The following is a 21591-nucleotide window of genomic DNA, read 5'->3' as shown; positions in this document are numbered from 1 at the left end:
TGTCTGTCTTGACTAACGAGTGCCTCCCAACCCATGTTTGTCTTCTGATTACAACAACCACATGAACTGCGTTGTCCTAGGTAATATGTCGAGTTATAAATGAAAGATTTATGTTCACAGCATGTTTGTACGTTCAAAGCGGAGTCAGATACCAGGCTACAGAGATTTCGACTGTAAAACTAATGCCTATGGTTAGAGCAACTCTTTTTCAGTTACTTATAAACATTAAACCTGATAAGTTGCGGAATATTGAATGATTGTACTCACCACTACATATATATATATAGCAAGTCACTTGATAACATGGGCCACTTGAGACTTTTTTGAAAACTTAATTTAAGAAGGTTCGAAAACCCCGATCAAATTAGTGATATTGCGTCTTTCTCATCCGGTGATCAGTAACAATAACGCTCTATCCAAACAAACTTCACCAGTCCCAGAAACTACTTTTAAGGATACTTGAGTGTCACAGAAAAAAAGTTGCAGGATGAACACAAACTAATTAACCAACACATTGAAGGCGAGGCGGGTTTTCCAAGTCTTTGCGTTTCTTAGTGTTGCATATTGTCTTTCCAGGTTAATAACCAATTTTATATAGTGAATTATTCGCATTTGACTTGTCTTCTTGTGATAACGTAATAAATTTTGTGTGCTTATCAGCCGCCATTAACGGTTTGCATAATAGCTATAAGTGTCAATAAATGAAAATCACTTTTCTGACAATGAGTTGTTGATATTGAGTTGTTTTGTAAGTTCCAACTTCTGGTAGTTGAAGGTAAAAAACGACATTTTTTCACCTTTTCTGGCGTTCAAGGAATGATCTAAAATACTCATGTATTACACGGATGTAATATATATTATATCCCCTAGACGGATAAATTTTTCCCCCAAATTGGGAGATTAGGGTGATGTTATGTAAAAATTTTCGTGTTCATTCCGCTTGTCAGAATGACTTTGAGTTTGATCTTCAGCAATTTGAAAAGTTGCTTAAGTAATCCGTACGCCGATAATTCTTGTCTGCAGTCTTATTTGCCAAATCTAGCTCATGGTCAACGATTTAATGAAGTCCTAATAACAAAACTGTTCTTGGGTACTGCTGAACCCTTTCGTCACCTTGCTGAGATTTAAATTGGCCTTACATTTATACTTTCAATGTACTACCACCAACTTGGAAGTCTAACTTCGCGGATTGCTTGAAGTTAGACAATAACACCGTTGCATACCGGCTCAGTGGTCTAGTGGTTAAGCGCTCGCCCGTGGGACTGATAGGTCCTGGATTCGAATCTCGCGAATCGGGGTCGTGTATACACACTGCTGAGGAGTTTCATACTAGGACGCAACGGTCGTCAAGTGCTTCCACGTTGTCCATGGTGGTCTAGCTCCAATTGACTCATGAATTCAACTATTAAATAAATAATAATTCCTGCTTCATTTCGGTTAGTTGCCAAACGCAATGTCGAAATTGCGAACGAGACTGGAGTTTATTCCTACACTATTCTGGATGTACGAGGTCTGTGCTGACCATCTTACAGTTACTCTTGCTTGGGAATCAAAGCAAATGCTACCTTTGAAGAAATTGTCGACTTTAGGTTTCTGGAATTCACTATTTGTCCTGTTATAATAAGTATATGAACTTCGACACCTATTGTCCGCAAGAGTAGCTTGGTTATTAAGGAATCTGAGTGTTAGAAGAGGTCGCTGATGTTAGTGTTTAAGTCTGTAGTTCATTGGCTGTATTTTGCATTTTATTTTTAAGAGGGAATTAAGTCTAAGGAAGCATCCTTAGCATTAATGCTGGTGTCCAGTCCTATTGTTGCATCATTCATATATATTCATTATATTCAAGGTATCTTTCTGTTCGACCACAGATATCTTAGAAATATTGCTCGTGTCTGCTGGGATCACCGGCAAAGTAACAGTAAGGTTAGACACAGGGCATTAGGAATTGACGGTAAATCAGTCGATGAGGTTGTGAATCTTCACCGACTGAGATAGTTAGGCCACGTTTTACGTATGCCCGAACACCGATTACCACGACGCGCAATGATGACTAGTGTAGGGGATGGTTGTAAAAAAGTTAGGGGCGGCCAAACCAAAACGTGGCATCAGTGCTTGAAGACACTAGCTTCTGATCTGAGCCATGGTGGTAGATGCAGTCTACTCGGTTGGGGTCTGCATGACTATCGTAACCAATGGTTGGAGACTCTTGGTGACATGGCTCAGAATCGATCACAATGGCATCGGTGTATACACTCTGTCTTCCCTTAAACTATGAGATTAAAATCGCTCCATATCTTTCTTTCTATGAAGTAATCCTTTCTTTCTGTACTATATGCGTACACAAAAGCTTTCCTTCATACATTACACCATTGAGTTAACTGCTTATATAAATCCGGTGTTCGTCTTGTTGTGCTAACGAGGTGTGGCAGCTTGGACCGATGCATATGTGCCTGGTCCTACATTGTAGCTGACTGACTGACTGACAATCTTTCGGTTCTCATTGAGGACAGGCAATAGATCAAGTGTTAGGGTTTAGTATTTTCTTGGTAGGTAGATGTGATTTGACATTGGGATGAAATCAATCATACAGTTACGTAATTCGAGTCCATTTATTGGATTCATTTCAGAATCTACAAGAGCAAAAAAAATCAAAAGCATAGCATATAACTTCATATGTCCTTGATTATTATCTAGCGTGTTGACTTAAGTTTTTTTAAAAGGAAACCCAGTTTAATTTACAATTAATGTTCTCAACTAACCAGGTGTAATGTAAAGGGCTTATAATATAAATTATAATAAAGTAACAGAATAAAATTTGTATGAAGGGATGTTTTATGAGTAGTCCTTATACACTTAATCCCCTTTTAGTTTTTTGTAGCTTAAACGTCTTTAGAGTATTAAAAACGTCCAGTTTATGGTTGACAAATAACCTGTTAGAGCCGAGTAAGCTCCTTATTTACTTTGTTTGAACTATTTTCATCTTTGTTGATCGGTATGGAGATAGATGGTTGAGCCACATCTTTGATCACCACTTTACAGGATAGCACATCAATTTCAATGTAGTTGGGGTTTCTCTGAATAGTCTTCTACTCGTTCTGGTCAAATTTCAGTGTGGGTTTCTGTGAGCTTGCAGTTTGGTATCAGGGACCCCTAACTTATGCTCCCTACTTATGTCACTAGTATTATGACATGTTTCCCGGCATTCATTTTTATTCCTTCAAGTCCATCGTGCATCATTGAGTTGGGATTTGCTGTTTCGCCTTAGTAGTCTTATAAAGTTCCGAAAATGGGTCAACGGTGACATAGCATCACAGACATTCATTAGCTGTTCTGTGTTCACTTTTTCCTTAGGAATTTTCCACCTGATGTTCAACAGCTCTATAGCTTCCTGTATCACGAGGAATTCTGTAGAGCAGCACACTTTGCACATCTAGAGAGGTCGATGCCTGCTACTCAGTCTAAAGGCAGCAGGAGGTTAGGCCAATAAACATTTTATGATCTCACTTGTTGCAGTTATTAGATCATCAATTTTCAATCAAAAGGTAGCAAACACCCTTATCACATTGGGGGTTTGTCGGAGTCATTTATATGAAAACTAGACCTTAAAAAGTTATAAAAATCAAAATGTAAACATTTGTGCAAGAAAAATGAATAAACTTCGACTAAGATGCCTACAGCTAAAGTATAATGTGTGGGTTTTGGTTCGAAAAGTGCAATTAAAACTGAGTTGACACTGCGTGAAACTTGTCACTCCCTTCATTTGAAGTTGCAATTGTTACACCATAGATTTTCAGTGACTCACTTTTCCACCACCTAAGCGAATTCATAGACGTTAGGAATTTTATCTTTCCCAGTTCGCATCACTAAAAGTCAGGAAGTACTAGACAACTGTTTCATCTAGCACGGGACTCCACAACAGTTCGCACCGCCATCCAAAATGGGATCAGACTCAGGACCGTCGCGGCGAGCGTTTAACCTTTAAACCATTTAGGCGTATCGTGTGGTTTATGTTTTAAATGTGTCCTCATAGTTTGTATATTCTTGATGAATGAAAACATAAGATATTCATTTATAAATGGTGATTAAAAATGTTGAATGTTCATGAGTTCATTTCTAAACTAACAGCAAAATAAAACAGGTTAGAGGGTTCTGAGGAAAAGGGCAGAAAATCCTAGTTACATAACCTGTTTCGACATACGTGCTTCACTCTATGAAAATGGGTTTTCGTTTTGTATTCTGTGTTTTAGTAGCAACCAAATCCTTCAGAAAATGTGACCATACTTCTGCAATAAATCTCGGAGGTTAGCAGACTCTTCATGGTTGCATTAAATGCCCTATTGTAAGGTAAAAATAATAGGATTCTTCCCCAATTCTCCTAACTACTTCATTTGGAAGTTTCAGGGTTCTGTTTGTCGCGCTCACGATGGTTTCATACTTCGATTTTGGTTGCATGTATTGTTTTATCAAAGTCGTATTACGAAATAGACAGTAAAACTTAATAACACTTATTTTAACACAAAACTCGTAATTTCGAGTTTTTTTGTGATCAATTACTAATTCAATAAGTTGGACTGTGCAAACTTAAGGATTCTATAAAGGTTTATCAATACACATCGAGTTCGGTTATAATTTTCATTGTTGCACTTTGATTTATAATACTACCCAAACATAATTTATTCGAAAATTTAAATCATGAATTGTTACTCACTTTTATAAACAAATTACTTTAGTTCTTTGTGCACACTAATGATTATTAACTATAATTTCAGATTTTTAGTGTCCCACGTCCTATGGGATCACTATCATTGGGTTATTATCCTTCATGTAATGTGGTAGCGACGGCAACATCTGGGTCAGCTTCTACAGACGATCGACAACAAGCTCTTATTTATCCATGTATTAAGATGTAAACTAACCCTTCTGTCATTAATCAAACGATTTATAGAATGAGCATCACTGGATTCGATCCTGAACGGTATAAAGTCATCAAGGGTGAATATACACCACTCGCATGTTATGGTGAATTACGAATTAATTATTGTATCACACGTGATATCCCTTTCCTATCAAATTCCTTTATTACAAATTGGTCTCAAGCACAAGTTAATCTTGACAGACAATTGTATGACAAACGATACAAGTGTAGATTTGTTTTCTAGATTTAATGAAGCCTTTGATTTACCCTTACCATATAATGCCTTGTACGACTATAATGGAATTTGTTTTGTCCTGTCATCTACGTATACGGATAAAAAAGGTATGCATGAACAGTTGATAGCTGGTGCAAACATGAAATTATACAATTCTAAAAAGTAAGTTAATAGCAACTACCATTTACCTACAATCACCGTATTATGTGGACTAAAATATATAAGCAAATCTTACTATTTTTGTACCCGTGTCTGACTCTGGTATGACTGAACTGCAACATCATGTTTGTAATGTAAACGTTCGGTGTCACTATATTGAAACGCCAACTTGTAACACTGATTTTGGTGGGTTGGACATGTCTTAAGAATGTCGTCCCAGAAAATCCCACGTCGTGCATTATTTGACGACTGGTTGGAAAAAGTGGAGAGGTGGTCAGTGTATGACAAGGTGTCGTGGTATGAAAGAAAGCTGTACATGACTGACTTCTGTTCATCTTGCACGACTCCCTAGTTGGGCTCCTAGAGATGGAGCAACAAAGCGGCTTGAGGCGTTATGAGACATGGCTCAGAATAGAAGCCACTGGCGATCCTGCTGTAACTTTCTCTTGTTTTCTTCATAAAAGTGAAAGTAGCTTCTTTAACTGAAAGAATTTCTGGTTATATTTTTCTTAACCGAACTGTTTCTCCCACAATTATTATTACTTCGTTCTCATACACTAACTTCTGTTCGTTATTTTTATTATGCGCACTTTACATTCTATCTCTTCACAACCTCATTGTTATTGTGTAACTCATATGTATTTGGTGCTCCTTTTTACCAATTTTTATGTGCTCAAATAAATAAAATCAGTCTGTCATATTAGTTCGCTGTACGATTGTAAATTTGATCAAGTTTTTATGATTAAGGTGAGTAAGGATTATTGCACTGTGACTAAGTTATTGATCTCAGTCTTAATACTACTTGTTCGGTGGATCCAATCTAATCACCAAAACAAGGAATTCGAAAATTGAGTGCTAAAGGTATCCCTCACTATCGACTTGGGTGTTTGTATCTCCTCGGTGGTCATTATGCAAAACAGTCCCAATAATTATACTTCTTTCTCGACCGATAATGCGAACACTTACTGTATGGTCCGTCAACACTTCAACCATAACACCGATTCCTATATCAGAAATCACTCTTTATATATCCATGCAATCGGTTGTGTTTAGATATGTTTTAATTTTTTAGACGTTGATATCTGATTTCACAAGTGAGAGATTTTAATCCCACTATTCTGATTTAATTGTTAATTAATTGGCTAATTAGATATAACCTAGTTATCAATTACATACTTGTGTATACGACTTCAAGACACAATTTGTGTGAAGATCATTAATAGTACCCAGCTGCCCAAACCGAAGTAATGGAAGCAAGATGTAGTTGTTTTCCTTTAATCAACCGACCGTTCTACTATCTAGTTATGATATCTAGTAAATATGCCTCATAACCTACCAGTATTGTAGATTTTTCTAAATTAGATATCTAACATAAGAATCATAAGTGCTGTTATATAGCCATACTTTATATCGTTTACTTGGAAAACTTCACAAAAACAAATGAATATATATATATATATATATATATATATATATATATATAACATTTAAATAATTTTCAGAGTATTTCGACAAGGAATTTACGAACTTGAATTACATCCTTTGGAACCGTTAGGTGTTTATCGACTAGAGGATGTTGAAAAATTAGTAAGGAAACCTACTTTTGACTCAAAACCTTCGAATATGGATACCATGAACCAAATCCTTAAGGTTTGTGATAAAAGTGACATTTTTTATTGAGTTTTCTCATCTTTTACTATGACAATAAAAACAAAGTATCTATAAGTACTTTCTTATTCTGTTTTATTGGATGCAATGAGATTTGATAGTGTTACCTGACTTCTTGGTTTGAAATAGATTGAATGAGGGTTTGGAGAACGCTGACAGTTGTGAAAACACTTGGCTTCCGACTAATAAATCACGGTTTCGAACCCCACTCTGGCTTCCGTGGTTTAAACAATATGGTAGCATTGCTAACTCTCACACACCAAGTGTAGCTCAAAGCCATGTACACAAGCATGTACTTGGTGAATGATGAATGAACAAGTTGGAGTTTGAACTTATGGCTTAGTGATAAATATTCAGTTGTCTAAACCGCAAGTGGTACTCTATAGCTAAACAATTTCTGTTAGTATTCAAGGGCTTTTTGGCTTCCAAAGTTTTCGTTGCTCTTTAGCTTAATTTGATTTTGATAAGGACATTTCAGAAAGAAGATCATTTTCTTTTGTATTCCAAAGTTTTGATCATTTTTGTTGATTTTTTCTTAGTCGATCTGATGAGTGTTTAAGTTTGTTTAGAATTTTATGCGTCACGTATGTTTGGAGTAGGGAGTAGGGTAGTATACTTATTACAAACTCTAAGGCCCAGATTTTCAGTCGCAGATTTACTTAATTATTATGCTATGGTCCTTCACTATAGGTGGTCGGTTTTCAATCAATGATTTGAATCCTTCGCTTATTGAGGCTTAGAAACCTGGGTAGTTTCATCAGTCTGTTTCCAATGGATACACGGACACATATGTCGTCATTATTTTGCATCCCATTTATTATTTATCCGTGACTTAAGTTTTAGAAGATGTGAGCACGAAGAAGGATTATAAAAACACTGTAAATGAAAGGAACATATAAGATAGTACGAATAGTAAGTGGGGAAAACTAATCACTAATATATTTAAATTGTTTATCAGGTACAGATCAGTTTCCTCGGCTTTGACTCGCACTCTGTGTAAAAGCTAGTGATACTACATAGTTGCCAAATAGAAGTAATTGGAGCAAGGTTAGGACTTGAGACTTAGTGTTTGAATGTTAGACGCTTTAACCACTAAGAGACCTCTCCAAACTATAGCTAAATCTGCTTCACTATCATCAGTGGCTTTGCTTCTAATGAATTCGATAACATCGCTTATATTGTTGCATAAATTACGATCACTGCTACACAGAAAATCATTCAGATATTTATAATCAGACAATCAGTTTTCATTGGTGTTTACTAGGGTATTGAACAAAAAAAAGGTTATTGAAAGTTTTGACGGAAGTTCGAAGAAAATGATTTCAATCCTAATTGATCTCTTCCTCGTAAGTGTTTATGTACATTTCTAATGGTTTTCTTTACACATACTATTCTATTAGACGAATCGTAAACACCTTCGTAATGAATTGTTAGAAACACCATTAGATCGACATTGTATGCCAGATGTGGAACATGCGGTTGATGAGGCGAAACGAGCTAGTGGACGTTTATTCCTTAGTGTAAAATTTGAGTTTTCACGAAGCTATCCATCTGTGTATATGCCTGTAATATTTCAGCGTCCAGTAAGTTTTTACTGTGTTTTTAAAATTTTATGTAAATAAAATTGTTAAAACAAATCAAGGAAGAGACGTCTAAGGTATTCGTTATGTGGAATGATCTGAAAAGGTGATTACATCTTCACTGAAAATGTTCTGGCTCAGTCGTCAAAGGATTTGGCGTCTAAATATCGATTCATAGCTTACATGCCTGCTTTACATAAAATACCATAAACCCCAAAAGTAATTAATAGTTCTGTAAATGATTATAATATCGGGTAGTGAATGCCATATGTATTCCACAACATTTTAGACTCTCACATATTTGTTCATTGTTATTTCTATGGTTACGAGCTTAATATTTTCATAAACTAATTAAATGTGCAGTCTTGCGAATCAAAATCGCTGCATGACTTGCTTAGCTGTTATCTTGTATAATGAGAAAAATCTGAAAAAAAGTGGAATAAACCACAAGTATCATTCAACAAATATAGAATAAAAATTCATTCAAATTTTATAATAATAAAATTTGTGAATGTTTCAATGATAACAATTTCTCCCTTATGTCTTATGATATCCCTATCGACTGTTAGTGAAATTCCATAACGTAATCTACTTTGATCAATACCCTTACATAAATCCATCACAAAATATTATTATTTTGAAGGAATTAGGTTTATGTAGTTTTCTAATGTTGCCTACTTTCGATAAACAACTGGATTACATTCATATAATTAGTAAAAATAAACTATTTCATATTCTGCTATCTGGTTAATTGTTAAAATAGAATAGAGATGGAGCGTTAACATATATATGCTAATTGCAAGACATACGCAGATCATCAGATTTTCGTCAAATTATTCGAATAATTCCATTTTGTCCACTAGATTTGTGTTCTAAGTTGTAAAGCCCATACTACACTACACTGCAATAATTTTATGTATTTTTTTCCAAAATTAGTTAAACCATTGTAACACGTAGCTACATAATATTGGAATCAGTTATTATGACCTTGTATCCCGAAGAATTTTCTTTCGCATTGTCATAGCTGTTTCATTCTTTTCTTCTGTAGTTTCTACCTGAACAGTCAGAATTACGAGCTGATCGAGTGAGTTGTTGTCTGTTTATATTTCTTCATTCAAGACACTTTTGTTAATTAATCATGGCTTTATGATAAAATCACATCATTCATAAAAAATAATTGTTAAACAAGTTTTTTTTTTCGTGAAATAAATGTGACTTACAGCCTTGGACATGGACTAATTGTTGGTTCGTTATTCACAGAAGCTGATCAGTTGTTTATCTTACTAGCTTCGTGGTAAATACTGAAATGATAAGCTGCCTGTATTTCCTAAGTGAATGGTAGCCGACCACTTTAAATTTTTATGGAAGGTACCATTTCTACTACTATTCATACTAATCGGAACTACACTTTGTCTTATACTTATGTTGCTCATATGTATTTCCTTAATTTTCGTGACAATTTTCTGTCACAGACCTATCCGGTGTCCTAACTGAAATACTTATTGAGAAAACTGAATGTCATCTACAACTCTAAGCAAAAGTAACAGACAGAGTAGCCTCCCTGTTTACATAAATTTGCATTAACAATAAACGTCGCAAGATATTTTCGGTCATATTACAGCGCATAGGTGATTATGGACACTGAAATGTCACTGCAAATTGTAAATAGAAGCAATGCAAAATAGACTGGAGAGTCTCCTAAAGCTAAACGTCTAAGCCATTCAGCATCTAATGTGAAAAATGACCATAGGCTGAAAGAATCTATACTTATTGGGAGAAATTACAAAGCATTTACATAATGCCTACACATTACCTTGGATCGTCCATTCACGTCTTTTAGTATGTTTTGAATTCTGAACATTCTTCTCGTCTGGTCTTCCAACGTCATGCTTTCTCTGTCCTGAAACTCTTCATTCCGTCCGACAACTTCGAGACCATGTTCCGTGATATACTACTTGCAAGCAACGTTGCGAGTAGCGTTCAGTGCAATTCTAAATAAATTTAAATAAACTCAATTTATCTGTCGATTAGAAGAATGATAATCAAATAAGAAGTTAGGGGTATACCTTTGAAAAATGGTAATTAAATAGTATGTCGAAACAGTGATATCACAATTACTCGTTACAAGCAATCTTATATCTTATCAACCGAATAATCTGTTAATTATTTGTAGAGAAATACTAGGACATCAATTCATTTATTAGGTTTGTATTAGTGATATTGCCTAGAAATTCAATCAGAGCTTTGTGATTAAATGATCCGACGTAGTGAACGCAATTCTTGAAAAACTCAGCTTGTGAATAATTTAAGAACTGGCTAAGTCATTGAAATAACTTAGTGGTCAGTTAGCAGTTAGTGTTTTAACTAGGTACTTAGTCTAATTAACTTGACAGTTTAGTGCATCCCTTAGCCAACCGATCTTATGATGTGACTGAGACTGTATGACTGGGAATTATTTTATCTGATAGGGCCTTATTAGACTTTTAATACTCCTTGATTCCATACAAAATATGAGATTACTTGGACTAATATTTTATGAAAACACTGACATATGATTATTTTCATTCTTTTATGTGTTATTTATATTATGTTTTATCATTTGTTGTGAATTATTGTTAATTATGTCAGAAACAATTTTCACTTTTTTTTCCTCTAGTGGAATCCAGTAGATGAAAAGTATTTTAAAATGACACGTAATGCTCGTACAGCTGACGTGGATCGTGCACGTAAACCTAATAAAGACATATTAGATAGATTGAAAGTCAGTTTATTCATCTTATTATTTATTTGTTTATCACTTCTTATTGTATTTCTTGATTAACATAGCATGAGTATCAACGGTTAAATGCTTGATTAAATTTGTTTTTCATTTTTGTTGTAGAGGTTGTAGTAAGCGATGCAAGTAATTAATTCAAATCTGTCAAGTTTTCAGTCTTAAATAATTGCTAATAAATCAGGCTACTATTTATGTACTAGACTTTAGAATACACATAATATAGATACTTCTCAGCTTCTCTAATGTAAGTAGATTAAGCGGTATCACAATTTACGATTTAATAAGATCGTTCTTGGTGTTGAGTGATTTTAGTAAATCATAATTAATTGTAAGAATATTTTGTTTCGTAAATCTCTAATAATATTGACATGTATAGAATTTACTAAATATTATTTAAAACACGAAGTTCAGCAAAGAGATCTCTTCTCAACGAATTTATTATCAAGCTGTACAGTATGTGAGATTTTTTTTTAAAAGTATTAATTTAGTAAAGACATGTGAATAATGAATAAACATAATGATTGTAAAACTAGATTCTATAGTGTAAATAATAACAATAAAAGAATGTCTATGTGCAAATAAAAACCCGTATAGAATGAATACGTTAACATTTATTTATAATGTGAATAGAATAAAATAATTAAAATGTTTTCTTGTCATAATAATCAAGGGTCTTAGAGGGGTTAAATGAGATGAAGTGATATCAGAAACAGTTATGAGTAAAATCGTGGGGATACAAGAAATAATTAAGGAAAGAGAGAGATTTTCAAATATGAAATCAATAAAATGAAAATAAAGTAAAAATAACAGTTGAAGTTCATGGTAAAGACAACAATAAGACGTACTTTTGTATATACACACTTCATCTCATGGATGATGAAAGCTTTTCCCTTTTCTAGGGGCTGAATACGAAGAAATCCTAGTAGATTTTGGTGAATTCTATAAACAACCTTAAAGTCAACCTGTGAATCAGTGGAATGGTTAGAATGAATTACATGTTTTAGAATAGAATTGAAAGTTTTCCCCTCACCTTTGTAAAACCATACTGGAACATGTTCTCGTATCTGAGTTGAAAACAAGCTCTGACTACTGCCTATGTACCTTACTCTACAAGAGCAGGCGAACTGACAGATCCACGTAGAGACGACTAGACTAAGAGAGCTTATCGTTTACGAATACTGAAAATAAATTTCTGTTTGTGAACATTAGTCTCAGATTTGCTGCATAGAACATTCTTTTTATAGCTGTGGATTGTACAGCGTAATAATAAATTATCAGAATGGGTTTTGTGGAGATTTTTAGAAATTTCACAAGCTGAAATCATGAGCCAACCGAAGCTAGACCACCATGGAAAACCTGGGAGCACTGGATGGCCGTTTCGTCCTAGTATGGGACTCCTCAGCAGTGCGCATCCACGAACCCGCCCACCGCGGGATTCGAACCCAGGACCTACTGGCTTCGCGCGCGAGCACTTAACAATTGGACCACTGAGCCGGCATCCAACGGTGTTAATGTCTAACTTCAACCAATCCACGAAGTTGCGCCACCGTACACCATTGTCTTCAATGAGTTCCTATCTCACAACAGACCTGGTTGAACTCCACTGGTAACGACTTCTCCACAAAACCCATTCTGATAATAATAATCACCTGCTCACTAGTGACTGACTTCAGGAGACACTCCTGGAGTTCTAGTGAGAAGCCGTTACCAGTGGAGTTCAACCAGGTCTGTTGTGAGATAGGAGCTCATTGAAGACAATGGTGTACGGTGGCGCAACTTCGTGGATTGGTTGAAGTTAGACATTAACACCGTTGGATGCCGGCTCAGTGGTCCAGTTGTTAAGTGCTCGCGCGCGAAGCCAGTAGGTCCTGGGTTCGAATCCCGCGGTGGGCGGGTTCGTGGATGCGCACTGCTGAGGAGTCCCATACTAGGACGAAACGGCCATCCAGTGCTTCCAGGTTTTCCATGGTGGTCTAGCTTCGGTTGGCTCATGATTTCAACTTGTGTGATAATAAATTCTCGGAAAAGAGACCTCTTCTCTAAACTTCGTGCTTTTAGTGTTTAGATGGAAATTCTACTACTGTTAAATAATAATAACAATATTATATCTTCATCTCAATTGATAAAGATAATTTAGTATATACTAAGCTGTAAAATATTGTTAGAGATTGTTTATTGACTGAAGATGGCTTATTTCACTTACTATTTTATTAATTATCCCTTTGAATACTTGAATCTAGGGTTTGAAACTACTTCACCCTAGGCATCTCTCCTTTTTTTCCGCCATCACGACTGTCTTTCGATGTTTAGTTTATTGGTTCTTTTAACACGTTCTATTTCACCCTAATTTAAATAATATCGTTGATGTATTATACTCAATAGTTGTTATCCCAACTCAATTTCTTTTATTTTAGTTGCTACGCATAAACGTTGCATTTAAGGTTTGTCCTTTAGATTTTTAAAATTGATGATGGAAGATAGAAAGTCGCAAGTGCTCACAATTTAAATCAGTCTATGCCACGAGAAATTTGCAACATGATACTAAGTGATGTGACCTTAAAATACTCTTCACTTCAAACGTTTTGATTATCAACCAATTTTAGTTACCGATTAATTACTTCAATTCATTTGTGTTCATAGTTCAATTAATTTAGTTTTCACGTAATTGCTGGACTAGATCTATCACTATAACCTCTTAATTAATTTTTCTTTCATTCATTAAGCTTGTTCTTGATTTACCACCAGGATTAAATATATCCGAATCAGATGGGGATCTTATCTGGAAGTATCGATTTTATTTAGCTGATAAATTCCCTGAAGTAAGATTTATTGTTACCTATTTTTAATAAAACATTTTACATTTTAAGTGTTGGATTTTAGACCTTACTCTATGCTTGAAGCTGGGTCATGTAAACGAATGTTAAATCAAATGCTTACTGTAAACTAGGAAGCAATGACTCAGCTCTGTAGATTACTGGATCAATGCTGCAATTCAAATCGGCATATTCAAGAGTGATCATGATAATAATTGCTTTATTCAATATCATAAATTTTCTGACTGGGGAATGATGCAGTATTACGACAAATTTATCGTTAATGTAAATTGTAATTACTCGAAAATATATATTTCATAAATGTTTTGCAATAATTGATTACTGGAATTTATCTTTAATCGGAAACGTTTTTTTCTTAAAAATAGTTGATTAGTGGTTGAAATAATCTATTACAGCTATTATCTTTACCCATCATATAATAGGCGTATGAATCCCAATGTAATTACCCTTCGATCCTTCAAAGTATGAAGTAGGAGGAAAATATACAAATTACCGTAGTAATTTTGAGTAATTTTTCCAATAATTAGTAGCACAGTAATTTTTAAGAACTTGCAGCTGGAAACAGGTATTGGTAATATAGATCTTTTGTCAGGAGGAAGTGTTTTTGTCCTTGAATTTGCGGATGATTTTGTTTTACTGTGCGATACTACCCAAGCCATGCATTTCGCGCTTAATCAATTGAGAATCAGTGTTGGTAGGTATGGCATGTGTTTTTAACCTCCTAAGTGTAAAGTACTTCTACAAGACTAGGATAACCCTGAGTCTGTACTCAACCTAGGTACTTAACAGATAGGACCAGTCGGGAAGTTCTTGTATCTGGGTAAATGCGTAAGTGCTGGTGGTGACGTGAGTGATGAGACCAATTCACGTATGGTGAAAGCCAGAGTGGCTTATGCAAATGTGGGCCATCTTTGGCGCTTTCGTGATGTTAGTCTGGCTGTAAAATGTTGGATCTACAACGCGTTGGTGAGCGGAGTTTTGCTCTATACTTTTGAGACCTGACTTCTTCAATTTGAGAATGTTAGATGACTCTCTGTGTTTAATCACCGTTGTCTCCGAAGGATTACTGACATCCAACGGCAACATCATGTTAGTGATTTAGAGATTCGTCAGTGTGTGTTCTTGCACAGTGACAGTAATTCATCTGGTGCCAATCATGAAACACTGACTTCAGTGACTTGGATATGTACTACAAATATCGTCTCAATCAGTTCCACATCTTGTATTATTTACTGACGCAGAAACTGATTGGAAAAAGAGGTGTAGTTGTCAGTGTATGACATGGTATCGTGGTATGAAAAAAACCGCTGGATTGGAATCTGTCGGTCCTTCACGACTCCTTAATTGGAGTCTTATAGATGGAAATTCTGTATCTGAAAGAATCCTTTCTTGTTATATGTTTCTTAACTGAACTGCTTCTCCCATTGTTTACTGCTCTCGTTTATTTTTTATTTGACTTTTGTTTGTTTTATGCCACTCACCTTCATTTTTGAATCTCTTCGCAGCCTCATCTTATTGTTGTGGGGCATATTTATTCTGGTTCCGCTTTGTAATAATATTTGTATTTAAATAAAGTAGATAAGAACTTCATAAAATCCTATGGATGGATTCGATTAGCATTCATAATTGATCAGTGAAAACAAATCTAAAATGGGAATGTTTACTCCTATATTTGTACAGTTGAAAATCAGATGGTCCTAATGTTTGAAAGGGCGGTTGTCGTATTGTTTTACCATTGAAACTGGATAAAAACCCGATTTTTAAAATTTCTAACTTCAGATACTGGTATTTAGTTTACTAACTAAACGTTTCTATATTTTTATATTCGTGTCATAATACAATTCAAATAAGAAGGTAGCAATTGGTTTAACAGTTTACGTGTTAATCTCTTTAGACATACTTGTGAAAATCAAAATATTATGAGAAATTATATTAAATTCTGATTTTGAATTTCGCTTTAAATTCCTTTCGATTGAAAAGTGCAGTGATCGAATCTTGCTAAAAAAAGGTATACAATATTGCCCAATGTTGTATTCGAATTTATTCATCCATATTTAGTCTTTAGAGAGTTGTCGTTTATTGCAAGGCCATAATCGTGCCATACAAGAATGCCGATAAAACAGAATTCTCTGAATACGTTAACTAAAAGTTTGAGAATATTTGCACTTAAAATCAAATAGATATAATATTTTGCAATGAGTGTTATCTCTATCACTTGGTTTAAAAAAAGGAAATGTACTAGTTGTCTTAGTTGATTGTCCTGGCGTGTTGGTTGCTGACAACTGAAGGTTCAGTTAGAGATTAAATGGCTAAGCTTCATTAGTCTTGGTCATTTGTAAAATATCAGAACAACCAATCATAAAGTAAGTCACAGATGCAATAGAAACGCAGTTAAAAATGATGTCAATTACTCATTAAAGAGAAGAGTTATTATATAAAGAATACCAGTGGAACGAACTGTAAGTAGGGTTGGAAACCATAATATACAAATATGGTCAGATGATATTTAGCAAGGGTATACTTAAATATATTAGGAGAGAGAGTTAGATTAAAATTTTGCATTAGGATTCTCTGTGCACTAGCCCTACTCAAACCAGTCGGACTGTTTATCCTTTTTATATCTTCTACAGACTTCTTTAGCGAAATTCATTTTATCTGTCCGTTGGGAATATACAGAACAAGTGAATCAAGCTGTTGAATTGTTAAAACAATGGCCAAAAATAGCGCCTGAACATGTCCTAGAACTGTTCACTCGTCAATTTCTTCATCCTGCCGGTAGAAGATTTGCTGTACATCGTTTGGAAGCTGCCAGTGATGAGGTATGTAACTATTGTTTCTTTAAACTGTTGAAGACTTCTTTATCATTCAAATATTCGTATTAGAACTGTAATTATTTATTTAGCAATGTTACAGAGTGTTGATGACTTGTTGTAGATAGAGGGTTCTGTTGTTGAATCTTTCAGTTCGGTTTGCTTGAATGTTAGTAAATGCTGATTTTGTCACTATAAGCTATGTTCGTCTTGCCATTATTAATAGATATTCCTTCAAGCTCTTCAAGGTGTCCCCATGTAATCTGAATAGATTACTGTAGTTGCTACTTATTCGTCTTTAATTCTGAATTTAGCTTAGTTTACTGGAGAAATTTACTAGTTATATGGGTAATAGAAGTAAATGCTATATTTACTAACAACCAGATCGTTAACAAAAATATCATGTGTCAAATGGTCCGATCAATGTAGGAGGTAGAAAACCAAGTTCATCGATAGCGAAACATATGATTGAGACGGGGCACAAAATTGACATTAATGCAGCATTTAGAACGTTGTATAGAAATTATCAAGGACGAATTCTTAAGTTTATTGAAGCCTTGGCTATTCGTACATTTAAACCCCCCTTATGTGTACAAAAACAATTTGTCGTAACCTTGAATTTACCTTGGTAATCCTTAAGTCATTCTATGGCCTAGGATAACGCGACAATTTCTTATCCTTTCTCTCCCCTTAGTTATTTTTAATTGAACTTCTATTTGTTTGACTTTTATTATTTTCATATAAAAATGCCTTGACAAGTATATGTGTGACCAGTTTGTTCGAAATGTATAGCGCAAATACATCATATTTTTCAGATCAAGTCCGTCTTCTCATTGTTCTATCGAAATTTATAAAAGGGACTAATTGCTTTAAAAATATCAAAGCAATTCAAAGTTTTTCAACAAAAAAAGAAAGGCGAGTGGCAGACGTTTCATACAGTGCTCAATTTCTCAAACTTAAATAGGAAGGAACTTGAATCATTTATTCACCGATCGCATTTGACTCCAATCATTTTTCACATAATGAACACACAAATTTCAATTCTACGCCTCCACATTACAAATTGTACATTCTTCGTATCCATCAGCATATTCACAAACATACCCGGTGATGCGTCTCACACGGAATCACATTGACCGATGATTCAATGGACACTGACATAACCAGACCTATTTTGATTTATATTGAACTAAATATTTAATCTAATCGTTTATTCATTCACTCTGAAGAATTGGCTTGAATCAAGTTACGAGACGTCCAAATTTCTACCCACTGAAATATCACTATATTTTTATTATTAATGATATTAACCGTTTTGTCCCTGTAGTTTAATAAGCGAAAACATAAATAAGAGTTTAACAAGAAAGCAGTAGCTAAGATACTTACTCGATGAACCGCTAACTGGTTCAGCTTATTAAGTTCGAGAGATCGGAAAACTAGTCTAAGGCTTTTTCTACTAGATTTTATTTTCAAATCAATGGGTATGTAACTTGTTTATTAGATCTTAAAGTAAAAGTTTATTATACTGAAGATCTTGAGCGACTTATCAGCCAATTAGGGAATTATGTTTATTTGTAAAAATAATTAATAAAATTACAGTGGAATAGTAGTTTTGATATGAATAACTGACCATTACATGTTGAATTATTCTTCATATTAAGGAAAGTAGATTAAGTCACATTTTATATGTCGGGCTAATGTTGTGAGTTTGCGCTATAAGTGCAATAATGCTTTGTAAACTTTTCCTTTACAAACCTAGAAAACTTATGGTTGATATTTAGTCAGAAGTTTACTATGTAGATGCACAAACACTCTTGACTATGCATTAAGTCACTTGAAGTATATTAACTGAATCTGCTTCAGAGCAGGTATTTCTTGTAATTTGGCTTAAATGTCACTTCAAAGCAATTAGTCCCTTTGATAAATTTCGATAATGTAATAAGAAGACGAAGATTATCAGAACTATGTGACATACTAGCGCAATACATTTTAAACAATCTGATCATACATATACTATTTATATCTAAATGTTCTTAACAAGTTTATGTGTGATCAGATTGTTTGAAATGTATTGCGCTAATATATCACATAGTTCTGATAATCTTCGTCTTATTACATTAAATATCACTGTTTGATTGCATAGGAGATATTCCTTTTTATCAATTTCAAGCATTTCAGAAACAAAATATTGCCTATTTTCACTCGATCATTGATAACATTTAAGCTATCTTGTTTTTCACTTTCAACTTCTCGCAAAACTCTATGAGGTGCTCTCTTAATTTTGATTGGTTTACTCAAGACTGTCACCTTGGTATACTTTTATCATTCTCACTCTACAGGATGATTGAACTCGATGGAAGTTAATAATTAGAGATATATAAACTATGGATCAAATGTTTTTTTACAGCCTTTATCAAATTGCAAACTTTCCAAGTTAGGAGGTCTAGTCTTGTTATATATATTACGTCTGTTACTGTGACATTGTTACACGTCATAACTTTTTAATTTAAACAATGTGGTCTCTATATCAAAGCAACAGGTCTTTTTCAAGTTCATTGTTATTGAGTAAAATCAACATTGTCCAATTCTAATACTGGTTTGAAACATAGAAGAAGGCTTTTATTGTTGCTAGAACTAAACATTCCTTAGAAATTTTAGCTTACTTAAAGAACTATCCTAACTTCAAGAGTTGATTTCACTTACCTAAAGAGTCAAAAATGAGCCCGAAGGCCACTGGTTCATACTACACAAAAGAAATAGCATCAAACACACTACATTGATTGACAATTAGGATTTATTCTTATATCTATGTTTATATCTTTTTTGGGTTTTTGTATACATTGCAGACCATAGTTCTTCATTTTTTTTAAAGTAATCCGTCATCAGGTGTTAGGTCTCCTTAAACGGTATATGCAATGTTTTTTGTGTTCCTGGTACTTAGTTGTAGTGAACTTGATGTCTTCCGAACACTGGTTAGAAGAATAAAATCTTTCTTCATGTACTTCGTTGAAGATAACCTTCACTCAACAAACGGGCATCAAACCTCGGTTTACGAATCTGTATTTCATAATTGTTTTGTAGTGTTTTTTCCTGAATGTAAAAACAATAATATGAACTTCCATCTATCCATTTAGGAACTTATTTTATACTTATATCAACTTGTACAAGCATTGCGCTATGAAAATTGGCATGATATATTTTCAGTCCAACCTAAAAGAAATGATCGAACTTCTAAACGTAATGTTTCAGATGTTACAAAAGAAGGTAATTCTCAAGAGGTGAAATCTACAAATTTGACATCAAATCGTAAAATGCCATCATCTTTTCGTACTGGACGAGGTGGTGGTAAGTCATCATCCTGTTTTTATTTCATTCATCAACAGCATTGCAAAATATTGAACGCAGTCGTGAAGAATTAATTGGATGGCATTCTGATTTAAAAAAGGAATGGAAAGTAAGTTAACTCTGTTTATATTTGTGCATTTTGATTTTTAGTATCTAATAATTTCATTTACTTTTTCATTGGGTTATTTTTTACATAATAATATGAATCGTATTTGTTGTATCAAGGGATCGTACCCTTGTACCAGCTTCAGTATTCACCTTGTTGAATGTAAGTAATATCGAATGCAAATCACTTGTTGGATATCCATTTAACTCACTACCCCTTCCACTAAGATAAAACTAACAAGGTATCAGGCGATGAATTTTTTCTATACATTGCTCTCTCTCTTCCCCGAAATGTCCAGTGCTCATAATTATATATTAATTGACTAAGAAAGCTGTGTACTTTGTCGACTTTTTTATTTATTCATGAATGTCTTTGTCTTTAAGCCAATTGACTTCGTTAGCTTTTAATTCATATAACCAACCACCACCAAGTGGTCACAGTTATTATGATTAAATACCAGAGTTTGATTGTCAATAAACAAATTACATTGTTATTCTTAGTTAAAGAGACTTTGGGTTTCGAAATGAGTTTTTATTTAACTGTGATCTGACAGCAAACGATCAAGTGATCTAAGTTATATAAAATGTTGAAAGTCTTTAAACCACTAAAATGAGTGATCTATATGAATATCTAAATGATACCAAGTAAATCTCATCTTCAGTCACATTTAACAACGGAACCGTCTATGTATATAATACCAACCAATTTTAAACCATTTAGTCTCGATACCGTAATTTGAGAAAATCCTAGTATCTTCCAGGAAAGAGAAACGAAGTTATAGTCTCGAGGTTTGAAGCTTATAAAGTGTACTATGTAGCATTGTTTATTTACAAAATATATTTTAGTTTAACTTATTATTATAAATATGTTAGTATAATGGATTTGTGGAGATTGAAGAATTCTCATAGTTTAAATCACGAATTAATCTTAGCTAGGCAACCATTGAAAACCTGGAAGCATTAAATAATGGTGTTGTCGCAGTATGGGACTCCCCAGCAGTGTTAATCCACAACTTTGCATTCGGGAGTCGGACCTAGAGCCCTTGGTCTCACGCGCCAAAGCTTAGCTTCTAGATCACCACTGAGTTGGCATCCAACGGTGTTAATATCTAACTTCAATTAATTCACGATATTTCAGAACTCTCATCCATTACCTTTAGTAGA

The 21591-nt window shown here is 34.3% G+C and overlaps 1 protein-coding gene across 2 annotated transcripts in view; it reads left to right on the top strand.

Annotated features, from left to right (window-relative positions):
• Positions 1 to 516: 516 nt before the first annotated feature.
• The window catches only part of PIK3C3_1 (Phosphatidylinositol 3-kinase catalytic subunit type 3), a 32288-nt gene continuing 11213 nt past the window's right edge, over positions 517 to 21591 (top strand). For both annotated transcript variants that reach the window (XM_051214310.1, XM_051214309.1), the window contains exons 1-12: positions 517 to 576; positions 4770 to 4906; positions 4946 to 5122; positions 5160 to 5312; positions 6812 to 6959; positions 8378 to 8560; positions 9606 to 9641; positions 11214 to 11318; positions 14057 to 14152; positions 16798 to 16986; positions 20112 to 20322; positions 20361 to 20431. In XM_051214310.1, the coding sequence (XP_051067467.1) occupies positions 4791 to 4906; positions 4946 to 5122; positions 5160 to 5312; positions 6812 to 6959; positions 8378 to 8560; positions 9606 to 9641; positions 11214 to 11318; positions 14057 to 14152; positions 16798 to 16986; positions 20112 to 20322; positions 20361 to 20431 (1485 nt within the window). In that variant the 5' untranslated portion in view covers positions 517 to 576; positions 4770 to 4790. The remainder of the gene's footprint in view (positions 577 to 4769; positions 4907 to 4945; positions 5123 to 5159; positions 5313 to 6811; positions 6960 to 8377; positions 8561 to 9605; positions 9642 to 11213; positions 11319 to 14056; positions 14153 to 16797; positions 16987 to 20111; positions 20323 to 20360; positions 20432 to 21591) is intronic.

Source organism: Schistosoma haematobium, chromosome 2 (genome assembly GCF_000699445.3).
Source record: "Schistosoma haematobium chromosome 2, whole genome shotgun sequence".
NCBI lineage: Eukaryota > Metazoa > Platyhelminthes > Trematoda > Strigeidida > Schistosomatidae > Schistosoma > Schistosoma haematobium.
This window is presented reverse-complemented; position numbering and strand designations above follow the sequence as displayed.